The following is a 21,538-nucleotide window of genomic DNA, read 5'->3' on the forward strand; positions in this document are numbered from 1 at the left end:
ACCAAAAGACAAACTGTTAACTGTAGACAACAAACAGATTGGAGTGGAGGAAGTGAGGGGTGAAACAGGTGAAAGGTATTAAAAGTACACTTATCTTGATAAGCACTGGGTAATAGATGGAATTGTTGAATCCCTATATTGTATACCTGAAACTAATATAAAACTGTATGTTAATTATGCTGGAATTTAAATAAAAATAAAATTTTTGGTTGAAGATTAATATATAAATTGCTATTTTCACCAAAGATCAAACAAACTACCTTTTTCTAAAGTACTCAATTTATTAAATTATTCCTTGGGTTTATTACATCATGGTAAATATAAAGCTTATCATTTAAGGGTTAACCAAAAAGAAAAAAACCAAAAGCTTAATTTCAGCTACTATATTTTTTACTTAAGAAATACATGAAATTTAAGAAAAACTTAAATTTTCTAAACTATACCACAAGGCATTAATTACCCACACAATTACCAAAACCCAAATACCATATCAGATTTAGAAAGTGAAAGTCTCCCAAATGCTTTCTTAATTAATTCACACATCCTTATAATAATCCTTGTATTTAGGGAGTTATTATTCCCATTTTGAATACGGAAAAAGGCAACAAGTTGACCTGTGACTTTACAAAGGTTACCAAGTAGATAGATTGTATATGTGCTGCCCAAGCGAGCACCAAGTAGATAGATTGTCTAAGTAATTTGCTCAACTTTACAGAGGACTGTGTAAGTTACTTCCATCAGCACTCAAAGGCTCATTTAACAAATATTTACTGAGCATCTAGCTTGTGCCAACACCATGTTCAATACTGAGCACACAACTATGGGAACAAAAATGGTTTCAAGCGTCATAAAGCTTCTATTTTACTGTGAAAGACAGGTGTTAGACACATAATTCCACTTGTGGTCAGGATCACATGTGGCTCTGAGAGTGTTTAGCAACAGACTTGACCCTGTGGTATGGGGAAGACTTTCCTGAGGAACTCATGTTTCAGCAAAATTCTAAAGGATGAAAGGAACTACTGACATAAAAGAGGAGCACATGAAATGAATGGTGCAAGCAGGGGTTTACAGCCATTGTGAAAGAACTGGGCACATTCAAGGATTTGGAAGAGCAGCATAGGAAGAGCTTTTTAGAAATGGGAATGCAAATTGATGCAGGCACTGTGGAAAACAGTATGGGATTTCCTTCAAAAAGTTAAAAATAGAATTACCGTATGATCCAGTAATTCAACAACTGGGTATTTACCCAAAGAAAACAAAAACATTAATTTAAAAAGATATATGCACCCCTCTGTTTATTGCAGCATTATTTACAATAGCCAAAATGTGGAAGCAACCCAAGTGCCCATACACAGATGAATAGGTAAAGAAGTTGCGGTATGTATACATACAATGGAATATTATTCAGTCATAAGAAAGAATGAAATCTTGCCATTTGCACCAACATGGATGGACAGACGGTAAAATGCTAAGTGAAATAAGCCAGTAAGAGAAAACAAATACCATATTATTTCACTCATATGTAGAATTTAAGAAACAAAACAGATTAACACCAAAAAGAAGAAACAAACAGACTTAAGTACAGAGAACTGGTGGTTGCCAGGAGGGAGATGGATGGGGGGATGGGTGAAATCGATGAAGGAGATTACAAAAAAAAAAAAGAAGAAGAAGAAGAAAACACTGGCAAAACTGTAATAAGATATAGATGGGAAAGATCAGCAGGATCTTGTTGATAGTTGTTAAGGATGGGAATTATTTCAATGATTCTTTAAAAGAGTTTTAGGCTCAACAATAAGAAAAGGAACAACCTGATTTTAAAAATGAGCAAAAGATCTGAACAGATATGTCACCAAAGAAGATAGATGGCAAATAACCATATAAAAAAGATGCTCTGCTTCATATGTCATAAGCAAATTAAAACAATGAGATACTACTACACACCTATGAGATGGCCAAAATCCAGAACACTGACAATACCTAATGACAAGGATGTGAAGGAACAGAAACTCTCATTCATTGCTGGTGGATACAAAATCGTAGTCACTCTGGAAGATAGTGTGGCAGTTTCTTACAAAACTGAATATACTCTTAGCATACCATCCAGCACTCATGTTGCTGGGTATTTACCCAAATAAACTGAAAACTTATGTCTACACAAAAACCGGCACTCAGATGTTTATAGCAGCTTTATTCATAATTGCCAAAACATGGAAGCAACTAAGACGTCTTTCAATAGTGGGTATCAGCAACCAAGATATCCAGACAATGTAATGTTATTCAGCACTAAAAAGAAATGAGCTCTCAAGCCATAAGAAGACATGGAGGGACCTTAAATGCATATTACTAAGTAAGTTAAAGAGCAAATGAGAAAAGGCTACATACTGCATGATTCCAGCTATACGATATTCTAGAAAAGGCAAAACTATGGAGACAGTCAAAAAGATAAGTAGCTTTCAGGGTTTGGGGAGGGAGAGATGAATAGGTAGAGCACAGATGATATTTAGAGGAGTAAATCTACTCTGTATGATACTATGATCATTAATACACACCATTGTATTTGTCCAAACCCACAGAAGGTAAAATGAGTGAACCTGAATGTAGACTATGGATTTGGAGCAATAATGGTATGTCCACATAGGTTCATCAGTTATAACAAATGTACTGTTCTAGTGTGGGATGTTGATAGAGGGGAATGTTGGAGGTGGGACAGGAAGTATATGGGAACTCTGTATCTTCTGTTCAGTTTTGCTCTAAATCTAAAACTTCTATAAAAAATATTTTCTTAAAAAGTTTTAAGAGGGCAATTCATAATTAGATTTACATTTCTTAGAGATCACTCAGGCTGCAGAGACCCATGTGAATGGGGATAGAGAACAAGAATGGGTATAGAAAACAGTTAGCTGCAGTTGTCCAGGTGAAAGATGGTGCTAGCTGAGTCTAGGGTGGTGTGGGAAGAGAAAGAAAATATGTTGGCCCTAGGGAGAGAAATAAGATTCAAGTATGTGTCCCTGGATAAATGAATGGACTGCTTCCCCTTAGTTTCCTCATATATTAAGAGAGAGAAAAGAGGTGTAGGGGTTGGCCAGGGGTCTTCATGATTTGGGGAGACCCTAACACTGAACCATATCTAAGGCAAACACAGAATTAACTGAGTCCTTGAGACAAATATCTTTTCATTTGTAATGGCAGCCCTGTATTAAACAAGAGCAACATCAGACAGATTATGGTTGTTATGAAAGAACTTTAAAAAAAAAATTCCTGGGCACTCTTTAGATACAGTGATCCACTACTTTAGTCATAATCCTAATTACAGTGATAGTAACCAATAAATATGATAATACCTAAAATAGATATTTGTAGAAACCAATAAATAGTGTTATTTTGAGTTGGATTTTTCTTTTGTTTATATTTGCAATTTGGGGTCTTACTTGGTAATCTCTACGTAAATTTGACAAAGTTTTATAAACTTTGGGTAGATATTACTCATTTATAATGTTCACAATACACTATACACTATAATGTTCTTAACGTTCATAATATACTAACGATCTTATTCATTGCCACTATCTCACTCCTGTTGCTGTATTTAACTGAGTGAACAGAAATAAAATTTGAGAAAGATTTGAGACACAGAAATAGTGTCTCCTAAGGTCTTGGTTCCCTTATCCCATTTCCTAATCCCCAGACAAGCTCTTCTAAAAATATTAAAGCCTATAAAGATGCATGGCTGAAAAACTGCTTGATAATTAGAGCTAAAATCTCACTGGTCAGCCAAGCCTTGACAAAAAGCATGTTTGAGTTTAATAAAAGTACATTTGCATAATTAATACACTATAATAAGACAATGTGTAAATTTAGGATATTTTGTTAGAGATGATTAGTATGTGCCTAATGAGAAAAACTCATTACTTGAGAAACAATATTTTCCATTACTAAAGAAAAATCTGCTTTCTGTAAACGAGAAAATTATCTGAGGCCAAACATAACTATAATAAACATAAATGTATGTATTTTAATATTTTATGTTTTATGAAGAATTAAATATTTAATTATTATAATTTTTAAAAGGTATTATGGCTAAAAAAAATAGGCAAATAAATACGTGAAATACCTCCTGGCTATCCCATGATATACATGCCTAATTCCAATGTTATTTTCATTCTCAATATTTCAGCAAGGCTATATGTAGTTCTCACAGGCCATTAATGTAAATGCTATTAAAGAATAATCAGATCTGCTCAAATTAGGTTGTTATCATTTACCAAGGTGATAGATTCTGACTTTAAAGAAGGTTACTGACCATACATGACCACTAAAGACTAATGTTTGACTTATAAATTCTAATTTCATCTTTTGCACACTGAGGAAAGAGATTAACAATTTTATCCACATCAAGATGCTTGTTTTGAAGAATTGATTCCATCTCTTTGAATAGGTCTTTCTCCAGTTTCTTCATGTTGTCCAACAAGGTTTTGGCTTTTTCCTGAACAATTAAAAATAAAAATAAATGAACACATACACATACAAGTCTAACCAAATTCCAGCTCACCTCTACAGACAATATTTATTCATTCTGGGTTCTGCTTCTAGTTTGGTTCCCCTCCTCTTATTCTTTAGATATAGAAGGAATGAAATTCTTTGGGAAAAATCATTGTTCTAGATTGAATTAACGGATTAACCCCAATTTACTAGGTATTTTAAATTGAAAATAGAAAAGATAAGAAAAGAGTAGAAAAGATAAGAATAGTTGTGTAGGATTAGTCTATAAGCAAGAAACCTAAAAGATAAATAATAGGACAATTGAAATTATGAAATTGTGTATGGGGAAGGTTGCTAAAAATTGAGGCTAAGATCTTTATGAAGTTGGAGCTTCTATACTTAAAATCAGTATTATCAGATTAAACAAAGGAAAAAGAACAGCAATATTCAAAGGAAAGAACAACTAAAAGAAAAGACATTTCATCAATGATTCCTCCCTGTGATTTCTGTTTTAAGAAGGAGGGTAGGGGAACAGTCATGACTTTTACAGAATGAAGCAATTTTTAAGTTATTGATGAATTATCATAACCAGTTATAGAATAGGTACTGAAAGGAAAAGTATGTAAGAAGAAAGTTATTAGAAAATAAGGATAATTTTAAAAATCTGAACAATTATGGGGCAGAACTCCACAAGACAAAGATTCTTAACCTTAATGTGGACTTTAAAATAAAATTGTATTGACTTTTTCTGAAGAAACGCTACATTACATAACAGTGGGAAAAATGTATTTTGTCTACAAATGGCATTGGAATAATTAAGCTCTTGGAAAACAAAGAAAGGATCCCTACTTCATAACATACACAAAAATAAATTTCACGGGGCGCCTGGGTGGCTCAGTGGTTAAAGCCTCTGCCTTCGGCTCAGGTCATGATCTCAGGGTCCTGGGGTCGAGCCCCACATTGGTCTCTCTGCTCAGCAGGAAGCCTGCTTCCTCCTCTCTCTCTGCCTGCCTCTCTGTCTACTTGTGATCTCTGTCAAATAAATAAATCTTTAAAAAATAAATAAATAAATTTCACAAAATTAAAGAACTAAATATTTTTTTCAAACACACATATACAATACTGGAAGAAAATACAAAAGTTATATTTATTTTGAAGTGAGGCTGGCCTTTTCAAGCATAAAATCAAGATGCCTTAAAGGAAAAGACTAACAAATGTAATTGACTAAACATAAAACAATAAACTGAGATGAAAAATTTGCAATATAACAAAGACTCAAAATTCACATATTTTTGCCTCTTTGAGGAAAAAGACAGAAACAACCAAGAAACCATTGAAAAGTAGACTAAGGAAAAGAAGAAGCACTTAAGTCATTTAAGAGGAAATACTAATGGCCAATAAACATATGAGAAGATTTCTAACCTCATTAATAATCAAGAAATGTAAATTAAGGGGCACCTGGGTGGCTCAGCGGGTTAAATGGCTGCTTTCAGCTTAGGTCAAGATCTTACTTAGGGTGCTGGGATGGAGCCTCCTGCTCTTGCTTCTCCCTCTTTCCTCACCCCTCCCCACTACTCATGCTCGTGATCTCACGCTCTCTCTCTCTCAAATAAAATCTTAAAAAAAATGTAAATTAAAAGTCAGTAGCATTGACTCTCTCTAAGACATAAAAGTAGATTAGAACCAGAGAAAGACAAATAACATAAGATTTCACTTAGATGTGGAATCTAAAAACCAAAACAAATGAATAAACAAACAAAAAGCAAAAATAGACCCATAAATACAGAGCAAACAGATTGATGGTTGCCAGAGGAGAGGGGAGTGAGGGGGAGCAAAATGGGTGAAGAGGAGAGGGAGATACAGATGTCCAGTTATGTAATGAATAAGTCATAGCGATAAAAGGCACATGAGGAATATAGTTAGTGGTATTGTAATAACATATGGTGACAGACGGCAGCTACACTTGGGGTGAACATAGTATAATGTACAGAATTGTCCAATCACTATACTGTACACCTGAAACTAATGTTAACATTGTGTGTCAACTATACTTAAATTAAAAAAAAAAATAGACTAGAACCCAGATCTTTGACACTTCTTCCCTTAAATTCTATTCTTTCCACTGCTTTCTGTTGTCAATCTAACATTTAATGCCTATTAAAGCCTAAAATAGTAACAACAGCTTTTAAATTTTAATTTCAGTATTGCTCAGAAAACTGTCAATCAGCAATTTAATGAAACAAAAATTTAATAATAAGTCTACAAAATCAACCTTCCAGACGCAGTATTAAGGGAGAAAGGAAGCTGACAACTCTTGAGAACTATAGTAAGCAATTAGTGCAGTGTGGAGGCTGCTCAGGGAGGAACAAGGGAAAATCCCCCCAGAGCCGACAGTCTTGCAACATATCACTGAAGAACTTGAGCAAGAAGAGCCAAAGGGCTCGTCATTCTTCACGGGCTGTGCTGAGTCTGGAGGGTAAGCCAAGCCCACACAGTGTATGGCACCATGGCCAGTGGACTGCGCTCTCATCAGCACATGTGATGGGCTTCTAAGACAAACTGCTTGCCTCTCACTCCATGCCACCAGGCTACAAAAAGTGTTTATGCTCTAAGTTTTCGTTTTTCATTTAAAGATTTATTTGAAGGAGGGGAGGTCAGAGGGAGAAGAAGAGAGACTCTTAAGCAAACCCCTTGCTGAGCATGGGGCCCACACACGGCCAATGCTGGGCTCCACATCGGGCTCAATCTAATGACCCTGAGATCACGACCTGAGCTGAAACCAAGAGTCACATGCTGAACTGACTGTGTCACCCAGGTGTCCCCAGAGTCAAAGTTTTAAGTGAAAGCAAAGTAGCCCAAAATAAATTAAGAATAATGTCAAGAATTCACAGCAAATAGCAGGTCTGGACACAACTCTCTGCTTTTAAGTGTAAGCAAAGCAGGTGGGGGAATGGCAACTGTGCCAACATACTACAGACAAAAGTAAGTAAATAATTACCTGAAGGACAATTAATTTAATTAATATTACATAGAAAGAATGTATATGTATATACATATATGTGTATATATATAGTATATGTATATACAATACATATAAAGTATATGTATATACTTTGATGAATTAAAAGAAATTATAGGCGATAGAAATCAGGAGCTGGTATAAACAGGCGAGAAAAGGTATAAGATGGCCAATCTTTTCCTTCACTGAAGGAAATGAGTTGATGGTTCTGTAAAAAAAAACTTTGGGTAGCCCTTCTATTTCCTTCTAGTCTATTTTTTAATCTCTGGGGTAGAGAGGGAAGAGGGCAAGAGGGCTGAAGAAGCATGGATATTATAAAATTGTCAATCTATGTGTGTATCTATCTGTCCCCCCAAAAATATATCTGCTTATTTCTAGAGATGAGATTTTAGATGATATGTCAATCTTCTGTAACACTTACATTTAAAAATCACAAGCATTTATCACTTTTTTAAAACTCCAACTCATTATTTTAAGTCTAAGAGGTATTAAGCACCTCCCATTAAAATTAATGGAAGTCACTTAACCAACTGAGCCACCCAGGCACCCACCCCTCTAAGGCTGGATGCCTGGGTGGCTCAGTTGGTTAAGCTCAGGTCATAATCCTGGAGTCCCAGGATCGAGTCTCACATCAGGCTCCCTGCTAAGACCCTGACCCCCCCTCGTGCTCTCTCTCTCTCTCTCATTCTCTCTCAAATAAATAAATAAAATCTTTAAAAAATTAATCTAAGGCTATATGATTAGGAACATTATGTAAGAGACCGTGTTAACTGCCCTCCAGTAGCTTTGTCATTTTTGGTGTGAGATATAAACGAAGTAAGCTGCTTAAACTACCCAAGTCTCAGATTCCTTATCAGTAAAATGGATATAATAATAGTAGCTACTCACAAAGAATGTGAAGATTAAATAAAATATTCTGCATAATGGTACCATGATGCTGGTGGATAGTAAGTGCTCAGTAAATGTGAGGTACTGTTACTACATTTAATACATTAACTTCCCCTAAAAGATTCACAATGCATTCTTAACCACTATTTTTAACCTTCGGTTACAGGTCTATAATCTAAATGATTTTTAAACCTATTTTTAGATGAAGGAAGGAAAGAAGGCTGAAATTCCAAAGTTCAAAATGTGGATTGAATCATACTTGAAACTATTCTTAATAACAAAACAGAATATAATTTAATCATACCTCCTTTTTATCTATTACTTCCAATGCCTGTTGATGTTTTTCGTAGAGTGGGTGTCTTCTGTCAGGCTTAAACTGAAAACGTGGCTTCTTTTTAACTGGATCTTCATGTCCAAATGTTGGTGAACTTGTATCCAAGAGTTGTGGAATATTTGGTACAAATATGAAAGGCTTAAAAATGGATCTAGAAGAAAAAGTCTTCATTAAATTGGCTTGTGGGGATATAAAAATATTTAGCATCATTCTAAACCTTTTAAGATTCCCTCTAGTTTCTATTAATTTCTTACATATTAGTTGTTCCTGTCATACTAGTTATACCCATGTCTGTCTGTCTTGGTACACTGGGCTCTTCTTTGGGGCTGGGGAGCACACTTTTTTTAGCCCTGTATTCCCACGAACCTAACAAAGGGGCTGGCACAGAAACAGTCCCAAGTGAAATTATAGTTCATCATTTTCTACTGCAAACTCCACAGCTGAAAGGTAAGAACAATCCTCAGTGTTACAGATTGAGGATTAGGATTTGGAAAGAAAAAGAGCAGCAGTATTAATAAGGTATTCATGAGTCTCATCCGATCTTCTTGAAAATATCTTTACTAAAATATCCTTACTAACACAAAAGACCATAATACCAGGAGATAGTGACTATAAGATCATTTCTAAATGTAGTGCACATTAAGTTCTATGAGAGACACTAATGACTAAAGATAGTCTGTACAAATCCTATTTGAGATATAACTTCAACTACTGATGGTTTAAATTTTATATGCATGTATTTTCTAGATATGAGTGGATAAGTAACCACCTAAATCTGGCACAACTACATCATTTAATCTTTTTACTGTTATTAATCATCTAATATTGTAATATTGAATCTGCAAAAGAAAACCATCTACTTTACTTTTCTTGACAATTTTAAATATATGTGGGGGAAGAGAGTAGGGATAACTGCATACAAGAATCCATTAACATATTGTAATATTGTACTATAAAAATGAAAATAGCTATGGCGGTTATGTACATGTGGAAATGGAAGACTACAACCTGAACAGAAAATGTGTACAAAAATTATTGTCATATTTGTGTAAGAAAAATTTAGCCTGGCAAAATCACCAAAGACTAGTGACGACCCTACTCCCTGACCCCTTGCTGGTTTATAATATTTTATGACTTTACCTCTCAGGATCGGGAGTCCCTGTAAAGAAGTGAATGCAAGGAAGGCTGGAGTCTTGAGGTAAAATAGAAACCATGCTTGCAGTGGTCAGGAATTCTCCCTCCATATTAATGCCACTTGGTTTATCTCGGAGAATGTCCATCATTGTTTCAAAAGTTATATTTCCTAGGGAAATCATTTATAAAAATCATCAAATACATATGAATTTGTAGACTGATATACTATAAATATGAACTGCTTTCTCTATTGATAGTATATAATGTGAGATAATGATCTAGGTATAAATTAGATATTGACTACAAACAAACCTTGTAACTATTAGATTAGTCTCATTCTGCTGTTGTAAGGAAGATTTTTTAGAAAAATATAAAATACAAAGTCTCAAAACCACTTATCAGGTAAAATCATAACTTCCTAAGAAGGAATAAAAAATGCAAAATACGCTCAGTCTTGTCCTTGATAAAAAATTTTTAAGGTGTATTTAGTTAGCAATGCAGTATCAGTAACTACTATCTGAGTCTATCCATTCTGGGAACCAAATATTAAGAGAATATTGTGCTTGGTTTCCAAAATTACACAAGATGTTCTTTATAAAATAACCGACTACTTTTCCTTTAATAATTTCTGTACCTGACATTAATAACATGTGAATTTTAACCAGAGTGGGAATGAAGGAGACAAAACATATTATTGGTTAATGGTATCTTCATGAACATAATTCTGCTGGGCTCCTTAAAAAACTTAAATGCCATTGTGTGTAATGAAAATAGATGGTATTATATTTTGTTTTCTGTTTTCATATGTGAAGTTTGATATTTTAAGTTTATTTTAGAAAAATAGAAAAACATCTATTTTATCTCTTCAGCAAACACAACATGACCATTGTGACAGAGAGTCTCAGAATTCCATATTTGCAAGGCATTTCCACAAAAAAGTTTAAAAAGCCAATCATGCCTTCAGACAACTCTGCTCCTTGCTGTACATTTCTGTAGTCAAAGATGTGGTTCAGGATGTAACTACCTCATGACAAGATGAATAATCTTATCCCTACACAATGCAGTCCTCCAAAAGTAGCCCAAATACCTTCTTCTAACATCTTATAATTCTCTTCCCAAAAATTTGACTCTCAATTCCTCATGAATCAAATTAAAACTCCTTCAAATCAAAACTTACCATTAAGCTTAATTGAAATAAGCTTTTCCTTTCCTGTAAGCATTCCTGATCTTTTCTAAATTTTGGTCCTATCTCTGCCATTAGATTATAAATTCTCTAAAGAGAAGAAGGGATTATTCTCTCTTTAGTTCTCATTCATTCAACACATACTAATTGAGCATCTACTAAATGCCACACACTGTCCCAGGAAATAGAGAGACAGACACAGGTAGATACTGATGTACTTTGGCATAGATATGTAGCTCTATGAATGTAAAGTAGTGAAAGTCCCCTAGTCCAATTTCAGTTAGGGTGACCACAGTTAATTCAAAAAAAGATCTTTGCTAAAGAGTTTCAGAATAGGTTTAACACAAGATAAACACAAGAAATTCTCATTATCAAAAGAAAATGGCACTGGAAAATAGCCTTTTAAAGCAGCACATTTAAAATGAGAATCAAAATTTCTTGGTAAATAGTAGAGGAAAGGATTGATTGCGTCTTTAAAATGAAAATAATATTTCAAAAATAAATTTACATAAGCTTATTTTTTTTTAAGATTTTATTTATTTATTTGAGGGAGAATGAGTGAGAGAGAGCATGAGAGAGGAGAAGGTCAGAGGGAGAAGCAGACTCCCCAAGGAGCTGGGAGCCTGATGCAGGACTCGATCCTGGAAGTCCGGGATCATGACCTGAGCCGAAGGCATTTGCTCAACCAACTGAGCCACCCAGGCGCCCTACATAAGCTTATTTTTAACAAAATTTAGGTTAGAATTTTAATATGCCAATTCTTAAAACAATGACTAAATCCAATATAATTTTTCCAACAAGAGTAGTAAGAGAATGTTACTTTAACTACTACAACATGATCATAAAGATAATTTTTTAAAATTACTTATTTGAGAAAGTGAGAGCATGAGAGGCAGGGCAGTGGGAAAGGGAGCAGCAGACTCCCCACGGAGCAGGGAGTCTAACTCGGGACTTGACCCCAGGACCTTGAGAGCATGACCTGAGACAAAGGCAAATGGTTAACTGACTGAGCCACCTCCACCCAGCCCAAAACATACTAATTTAAGTCTGTGTCTGATGAAGCTAGTTTGTGGATGCCAGTCGGTCACTTTCTACTATCTGCTTTCTCTTGGTTTTCAGTCACTTAGTCTTATTCCTTGGCATGTCTGATAATTTTTTATTGAATGTTGGACACCACGGATGAAAGTTTGTAGAAACTCTTCATGATGTTTTCCTCAACAGAGGATTTAATTTTCTTCTGGCAAACAATATAAGTAGATTACCTATTGATCCAGTTGAGACTGGTCTATTCCCTATTGTAGCTTTTCGGGGGTCTCAACTGAAAGCCTGGGGTGTTCCCCAGGCCTCTTCCTGCTTGGCTATTAGATCTTAGTTTTGTCCCTAAGGCCGTGTGAGATTCCCAAATCTCTACTGAGCTTTTTAGGCTCTTAGGAACTACTTCTGTCTTGATTTCTCAATGTCTCATCCTACATTTGTGCTGCTGAGAAGTCAAAATTGCTTTAAGGAGAAATTGTGACATAGAAGATCAGGTACTTCTCAAAGTGTAGCTAATCTTTTCTCAATCTCTTGGATCTAGGCTCTCATGTCTTAACTGTTTTGGGTGCTCACCTATACCTTCAAACAGTGGCTTTTATTCCTCTGGCTTTTATAGTTATTCTTGGGGGGAGGTTAGTTGATAACCAGAAGCAGAAGTCCAGCTCAGTGCTTTTAACCACTCCACTACTGAGCCTCCCATCAGTCCTTTTTACCCTCAAGTAGTATCAATTTTTCAGTAATAGTAATGAACATGATAGACTGTTGATAGATACTGTAAAAAGTACAGTTAAAAAAACATAAAACATATAGTTCCTGCCATCAGATATTTTCAGATACTTTATATTGGCAACGTTTGATTATTGCATTAAAATCAGTTCTAAAGAAACAACTTTCATTTAACACAGTTGGTTGACCACAGGTATGTTTCCTCTCTCCTAATACCCTACTACAATGAAGTAAAGGAATAAGAAAATGAAATAACTCAAAAAGACAAAGCATAAAAAGCAAGAATTCCCCCCCCCCCGCTTTCCCATGATATATGGGAATAATTAAAAGAAAAAGGCTTACAGAAAGTCTGTACTCAAAATGTGATTCTGTGACATTTCAAATTAAAATAAAATTGACTTATAAAATAATCTAATGTTACACCCTCAATCATATATGTTACCGACTGTTTCATGTTAATAGCAAATTTTCCATTTCTCCTTAGGATAGTTATGACTTCAAATGCAAGAAAGATAATTTATAGATAACTTGTTATAAGAACAAATCTTTCATTCATTCTGAGAAAATGCAGAAAGAAAAAAAGAGAGTGTATCTGAAAACAGCCCTTAACATTAAAACTAAACAATAAAGCAAAAGCCTACCATCCACACCTATCTATCAGACACATAGCTTCTGCACCTAGTGAGATTTTAAAGTGATTCAAATCTAAATTCGTATAAGTGGCAAGTTTTAATGAAAACAGTGTCAGAACCATAACACTGCGATAATACAGGTATTATGAAAATGTTTTCTGTATTCAAAACCTACAATTCTCAAAATGAAGGGAGGATTTACATGATCAATTGAGAAGGACAGCTGTAAGTAATCCACTAGCAAGCATTGAATAAGTACTGAGACTGCAGTAGCAGGGTTCAGTAAAATGAATGCAAAACACAGGGTGCAATTTCACCGCAATTTAAACTAGTTATTTAAAATACATGAGTGAATATAGATACAATTTGGATATACATGCAGCACAGTTAATAGCTATCAGGTAGCTGGAAAGGAGAAAGGTAGGCTCTTCCATCTAGAAAAATCATAGGAAAAATTAACTATAATGTACTACTAGACAATTTTCTATGAAAGTATTGGAAAGACATTTATTCTTTTGGCAAAGCACAGAAAGCTGGATGAACTGTACTTTATATTTGGGGAGAAAAAGAAGTTTCATATCAGATGCAACTCTTGCTATAATCATGTATGCATTTTAAATCTATATATAATCCAGCTATTTTGTAGTTAAACATAACAGAATTAATTTTGATGATGCAGTGGCTAATTAATCTATAATTACCTCTATTTTTTCTTTCTTTTGTCCAATTACCCTGAACCCTAGGATTCTTGATATTTTCCTCTCGACCTTAATTACATGTTGTTATTCTTCATTTTTTAAGGAATACTTCCTAATTTATGTCCTGAGCCTCTAAGTTTATTGCCAGAAAAAAGTACACAACAGCAATCTTTGTTAAATTATCTGTAAGTTACAATTTAATTCAACTAACAATCCTTTGTTAATTAAAAAATACATATTAAACACATGCAAGACACTGAACTAGGTACTGAGAGAAATATAAGCTCAAGTAAGAGAGTCCATTTTTTTTTTTCAGTTTCATAGAGGAGATAAATGAAGAGCACAGTTTCCTCATTTGTGAAATGAAGATAATACCTACTTCACATAGTTCCTTAGAGAAGATAATGCAATCACTTAGCACAATGTCCAGCCCCTGATAGCTTTTAATAAATGGGAATAGGTACTGGTGCAACTACAACTCAGTCTCTACTTTCACAATAAGCCTAAAATTCCTTAGAATAACACATTTTAGCATTTTCTACATACCCACCCACATGGAAAAAAAAAAGGCAGTTTAAATAACCTATTTATAAAATGACAAACTAACATTAAGAAACCTTATTTTTAAAAAAACCTTTCAAATGATAAGACGTTCTTCTGGAAAGCAAAATATAAAATACTAAATATTTAGAAAATAATGACATTAAGGCATTCTAAAACCATTGTTACAAACTTTTTTCCGTCATACCAAATAACTAACAGATTGCTAATGTGTTTAATGAATACCTAAGAAGCAAATATCAATCATTGCTCTGTCTCCAAATAGTTTCTTTCTGATTGGCTTCCAGAACCATTCCATCCCTCAGGTGAAGGAGAATATATTAGTCACATATTTTAAATTATTAATGGAATGACCCATTTAGTAGTTAACTGCCACCCAATAATCTAAATAGAAGGTACTTTTCTGGAGCTATCTGGAAGCAAAGGGACAAAGATACACTAAAAGTTTTTTAACAGTTAGTAGTAACCAAATATAAAAATGGGAAAAGATATATTAATAAATGGGCAATTTAAAAATTACAACTTTTGGGGACACCTGGGTGGTTCAGTTAAGCATCTGCCTTCGGCTCAGGTCATGATTGCAGGGTCCTGGGATGGAGTCCCACATGGGGCTCCCTGCTCAGTGGGGAGCCTGCTTCTCCCTCTGCCTGCTGCTCCCTCTGCTTGTATGCTCGCTCTCTTTAATAAATAAGGAAGTAAGTAAATAAAATTTTAAAAAATAAAAACTACAATTTTTCAACAAACATAAGAATATAAGGATACATAAGAATATGTCTAATCTCACTAGTAAGAGATTTCTATTTTATAATAATAACAGGCCATTTCTGCTACAAAATTCTTTTTTTTTTCTTTAAGATTTTATTTATTTATTTGACAGACAGAGATCACAAGTAGGCAGGCAGAGGCGGGGGGTCGGGGGTGGTGAGCAGGCTCCTCGCTGAGCAGAGAGCCAGATGCAGGGCTCGATCCCAGGACCCTGAGACCATGACCTGAGCCAAAGGCAGAGGCTTTAAACCATTGAGCCACCCAGGCGCCCCTCTGCTACAAAATTTTATCAAGGTTGAACAAAAATAATATCCTATATTGATAAATATATTAAAATGGCACTCAAATATTGCTGATGGCAATTTAAATTGATGCAACTTTTCTGATGGTCATTTTGGCAGTGTGTTTCAAAAGCCTTAAAACACGCGTATCTGCTTTGAACCTACATCCTACTTGTAGAAACATATTCTAAGAAAATAGTCAAGGATGGGAACATAAATAAGCCATAAGCATATTATATAATTTTTAATAATGAAAAACTAAAAACCTAAATAATGAGAAATTTGTTAACTAAATTAATTAATCCTTACTATATGATGATTAAAATGTAACCACATGGAAATAAGATATCAAAATAATGGAAAACTGTGCAACTGTTAAAAATATGACAAAACTGGGGCACCTGGGTGGCTCAGTGGGTTAAGCCTCTGCCTTTGGCTCAGGTCATGATCTCAGGGTCCTGAGATCCAGCCCCATATGGGCTCTCTGCTCAGTAGGGAGCCTGCTTCTCCCCTCTCTCTGCCTGCCTCTCTGCCTACTTGTGATCTCTTTCTCTCTGTCAAATAAATAAATAAAATCTTTTTTTAAAAATGACAAAATTGGGAATATATCAAAATAGAATTATCTACATTGTGTATTGCTAACCAAAGAAAAGTTATATGCAGAACAATGGGTATGGCATACTACCATTTCTGTAAAAAAAAGAAAAGATTACATATACATATTTGTTTCATTAAGCATATATTATGTCTAGAAGAATATATAAGGGATTGCCTATGGAAAAAAGAAATTAGGGAGAGGATCCTATCTAAGAACAGGATATGTATACATCCTGTGTACCTGTGGACTTTGAATCATGTGAATATATTTCTATAAATACAATAATGTCAAAGAATATTAAGAAACATAGGAAGGAGTTCTGCTTTCTAATTAAGCCAAATAAGCTCCTACCAGACCAACCCTCCCTTAAATAACTATAAACTTGAGACAAAATACAGATTACCTGAAGCAGTGAACAAAAGCAGGAAAATTCTGGAAGGAGACATTTGGAAGATGGGATGAAGCACAGGATAAATTCACTGGTTTTGTTTTGGCTTTAGCCCAAGGGAAGGCCTCAGTCAATGCTGTGCAATATTGTGCAAGTATTTACAGAAAACCTTGGGCTTTCTGGCCTGAAGAACTAGAAGTCAACCACCAGTACCAGAAAGTGAAGGAGGACTCTCATAAAAGACAGAGTTAGAGAGAAAAACCCCCAAATTCCATGCAAAACCAAACAAAACAAAACCCTAACCAAATTTCCATCTGTTTTATGAATCAGCATGTGTGGCCGACTGCAAGCAGCACAGCAAAAGATAAAAGAACTGAGCTGAAATTTGAGCTGCCCACCAGAAGAGTTTGCAGGCTGAGTACAATCAGTGGAATTGTCTAGCAGACAGCTGTCAAGAGTTATTCCTTTTTAGGTGAGTTGTGGTGGTTTGTGGCTTTCAAGGAACTAGTTCATTTCCTCAAAGTTTGTGGTATTATCCTCCTAATGCTGGTGGGGCAGATAATGATTATTTCTTTACCTGACATATAACTTGTGTTGTCTTCCTTTTTTTCTTTGTCAAACTGTCTAGGGTGGATCAATTTTATTGATCTTTTCGAAGAACAAGGTTTTAGTTTGATCAATTTTCTCCATTGTTTTATTTTCAATTTTATTGATTTCTGCTCTTATCTTTATTATTTCCATCCTTTTCCTTGATTGGGATTTTTGTTTGTTTGATTTTGGTTGGCTTGTTTTGTTTCTGGGGGGTGAAAGTTTAGGTTTATATTGTTGAGTTGAGACCTTTCTTATTATCAACTATAATCATTAAATGCTATAAATTTCCCTGTAAGCATTGCCTTTGCTTCATCCCACAAATTTTGGTATATTCATTTTCACTTCATTCCCCTCAAAATCTTTTCTAATTTCCCTCGAGACTTTTTTGACCCATGAGTTTAAAACGTGTTATGTAATTTCCAAGTATTTGGGGACTTTCCAGATATCCTTCTATAATTGATTTGAAATTTAATTTCATTAAATTTGAGAGAGACCATACTTTGTTATATTTCTTTTAAATCTGTAAGATTTGTTTTATGACCCAGGATATGGACAACCTTGGTATATATTTGATGTGCACTTGAAAAGAATGTGTATTACACTGTTGTTGGGTGGAATATCCTATAAATAATGCATTAGATCCAGTGGTTGATGGTACTGTTCAGTTTTTTAACATCCTTGCAGATTTCCTGTCCAGTAGTTCTGATAACTGAGAGAGAAATATTGAAGTCTCCAGTTATAATTGTGAAATTGTCTATTTCTCTTTTCAGTTCTATCAGTTCTGGCTTCATATATTTGGAAGCTTTGTTGTTAGATGCATATACATTTAACATGGAGACATAATAATCCCATTAAAATGATCTATTTTGATTATGTAGTATCCCTCTTTCTTCCTGGTAATTTATCTTGCTCTAAAGTCTAATTCATCCAATATTTATATAGCCAACCCAGCTGTCTTTTGATGAGTATTTAAAAGATACATCCCAGGGCGCTTGGGTGGCTCAGTGGGTTAAAGCCTCTGCCTTCTGCTCAAGTCATGATCTCGGGGTCCTGGGATCGAGCCCCGCATCGGGCTCTCTGCTCAGCGGGGAGCCTGCTTCCTCCTCTCTCTTTGCCTGCCTCTCTGCCTACTTGTGATCTCTGTCTGTCAAGTAAAAAATAAAACCTAAAAGATACATCCCATCCTTTAACTTTACATTTCAAGTTAGTTATTCATATATAGCAACAGCTGAGTCTAGTTTTGTTGTTTTTTTTTTAATTTGTTTTGTTTTTATTATATTGTTTGTTTTCTGTTTGATCCTTCAGGTTTTTTGTTCCTCTATTTCCCCTTTCTCACCTTATTTTTTAATATTTTCTTAGTATTCTATTTTAATTTATCTGTTCACTTTTTTCTATATCTTATGTAGCTTTTTAAAAAGTTATTCTAGGATTACAATATACATACTTAACTTTTCCAATTACTAAAATTAATATTTTAAAACTTCAAGGAGGATGTAGAAATCTTACCACCATACAGGTCTCTATGTACTCCCCTCTTTATACTGAGGCTATTCTTTGTATTATAGGAAATATATCATTGGCTTGTAACTGTCAGACATATTTTTATAGTCTTAAGGGGAGAAACATAGTATTATATTTACCCAGATATCTCTCATTTCTGCAGCTCTTCCTTCATTCTTAAAGTTCCATGTTTCACTGTGATATCATTTCCTTTATATCTGAAAATCTTCCCTTAAAATTTCTTTTAGAGCAGGCTATTGGCAACAAAGTCTCTTACTTTTCCTATATATCAGCATATTTTTATTTCTCCTTCGTTCCTGAAGAATATTTTGGCTGAATATAAAATTCTGGCTTGACTTTTCTTTTAGAATTTTAAAAATGTTTTTTCACTGCCTTTAGGCATCCAGGGTTTATAATGATAAACTCCCAGAAATCATTTTTTACCTATACATAATTTGTTTTCCTTTAGCTGCGTTCAAGATTTTTTTTGCTTTGTCTTTGGTTTTTAGTGCTTTGTGCATTAAGACATAGATGAGTTTATCTTGTTTGAGATTTTCAAATTCTCCTGAATCTGTAAGTTTAAGTCTTTTGCCATTTTGACAAGGTTTAAGTCATTATTCAAAAATTTTTCTGCATCACACTATTCTCTCCTTCTGAAACTCTAATGACATGAATTTTAGACATCTGGGTACTATTCCACAGTCCCTAAGACCCTGTTCTTTTTGTTTGCTTGCTTCAAATTCTGTTATTCAGAATAGATAATTTCTACTGATCTATCTTCATATCCACTCTTTCTTCTGTCATCTCCATTCTGCTATTGAGCCTACTGAGTTAATTTTTTACTTTGGTATTACATTTTTCAATGATAAAATTTCCATTGAACTATAGATTCTAATTAAAAGGTAGAACTTATTAGAATGGTTTTAAAAAAGACCAAACTATATGGTTCTTGTAAGAAATGCACTGATAGTCTGAATACTGATAGTTTGAAAGCAAATGATAAGTAAGTTTATGTCATGTAAATAGTAAGCAGAAGACTGGGCTAAAATTGACTTCAAGAAAATGATCATTACCATGAAAAATAATGTTTCATAAAAGTAAAAGGACCAATTTACCAGGAAGACACAACAATTATAAATGTGTATGTACTTAACAATAGAGCTTCAAAATACGAAGCAAAAACACACAATTCCATAAATATAACACTCCTCTCTCATTCATATATACAACAATTTTAAAAAATCAGTAAAGGCAGAATGATCACAATATCCAGAAGGATCACTTCCCTTACAAATGGTACTAAGCTAGCCCTAGAGTAAAGGCTACTCTAGAGCTATCCTAGCAGGCCTAAGAGAGATGACACTGTTCTGCAGGTTACTTAACTAATGTAAGTCCAACACTCTTTAAAGGAATAAAACAAAATCCAGCATGCAACAAATAAAATCTACAATGTCTACTATCCAATCAAAAATACCAGACACACAAACAAGCAGGAAAATTTGAGCCCCAAACCAGAACAAAATCAGATTAACAGAAACAGATCCAGAAACTGCAGAGATAATGGAGTTAGCAGACAATGAGGCTAAAACAGTTATTATAAAACAGGTATATGCTGAATATGTTCACTGAAGAAAAACATGAAAGTTAGTGAATAGAGAAGTAGGAAATATACACAAAAAGTACCAAATGGAACATATAGAGATAAAAAAACATAATATCTGAAAATGATAGTATCACTAGATGAGATTAACGGCAGATTAGATAATGCAGAAGAAAAGATCAGTGAACTTGAGAACATAACAATAGAAACTATCCATAGTAAATGTAGAAACTACATCCTTTTATCTCAATGTCCACATAACTTAAATGTTTTCAATGACAGTTACATGCAGATTCATTATAGCAGATTTCTCATTTGGATAGGAAATTTGAGTAAAATCTGAATATCTGTCATATCAAATATTCACACAGTGACTATAGAGACACAGGTATGCTGAGATCCTATGTGATTTACTGGTTCAACCAGTGTTTGTTTCTCAGCACAGCACAGGTAGCCCCAGCTGAGCATACCAAATACATTTAACTCTGAGTTCAATCTCTCACCAGAGACTGTGCTGACCCATAGCCTGAGACAACAGACAGCTCAATTTCAGGCTGGGATTCTTGGAAAGGAGCAGAATGGCATTTTTCAGATGCATAATCTTGGTAAGTAGTCCAGTTCCTGCTTCCCAAACAGGTCTCCACCTAGACACCTATATTCTCATGGATGTTAGAACTATCCTTTGACACTTATATTTGGTCCAGAACCCCTTCTTTGATACAGATAGAAGGATTGTGTAAGAAAGAGACACCTCAAATCTTGCTAATACTATGGGTTCTCTCTTCATTTTTGGTAGTTCGTAATTTCCTTTTCTTGTGTTCAAACCTAACTATATATATCCTTAATGTTTAAATAATTTAGTCAATATCTCTAAAATTGAGAAGAAGAGGTAATTCTTACATCTGCTCATGTTGTCTTCTCAACTAGTTCTAGATATAACTTTTTTAGTAAGAAAATAACCAAAAAGAGTATTATCAAAAGACAAATTAAAGGAACCTGTCTCCATGTTCCAATAATTTCTGAGAAGAAAAACAATCCCAATTTTGTTTAAGAATATTAGTAAAAACTGAAAAAATGGGTCTGAGGATTGTGAATCTAAACTTATCCTTCAAAAAGAATTATTACC

General features: G+C 34.4%; 1 protein-coding gene across 1 annotated transcript in view; it reads right to left on the reverse strand.

Moving 5' to 3' along the window:
• Positions 1-3,992: 3,992 nt before the first annotated feature.
• SCRN3 (secernin 3) overlaps positions 3,993-21,538 on the reverse strand; it is a 24,495-nt gene continuing 6,949 nt past the window's right edge. The window contains exons 5-7 of the mRNA XM_080798175.1: positions 9,861-10,023; positions 8,691-8,871; positions 3,993-4,483 (exon numbers count right to left, since the gene is read on the reverse strand). Coding sequence (XP_080654301.1) covers positions 4,313-4,483; positions 8,691-8,871; positions 9,861-10,023 — 515 coding nt within the window. The 3' untranslated portion in view covers positions 3,993-4,312. The remainder of the gene's footprint in view (positions 4,484-8,690; positions 8,872-9,860; positions 10,024-21,538) is intronic.

Source organism: Martes martes (genome assembly GCF_963455335.1).
Source record: "Martes martes genome assembly, chromosome: 3".
In the NCBI taxonomy this organism is placed as follows: domain Eukaryota; kingdom Metazoa; phylum Chordata; class Mammalia; order Carnivora; family Mustelidae; genus Martes; species Martes martes.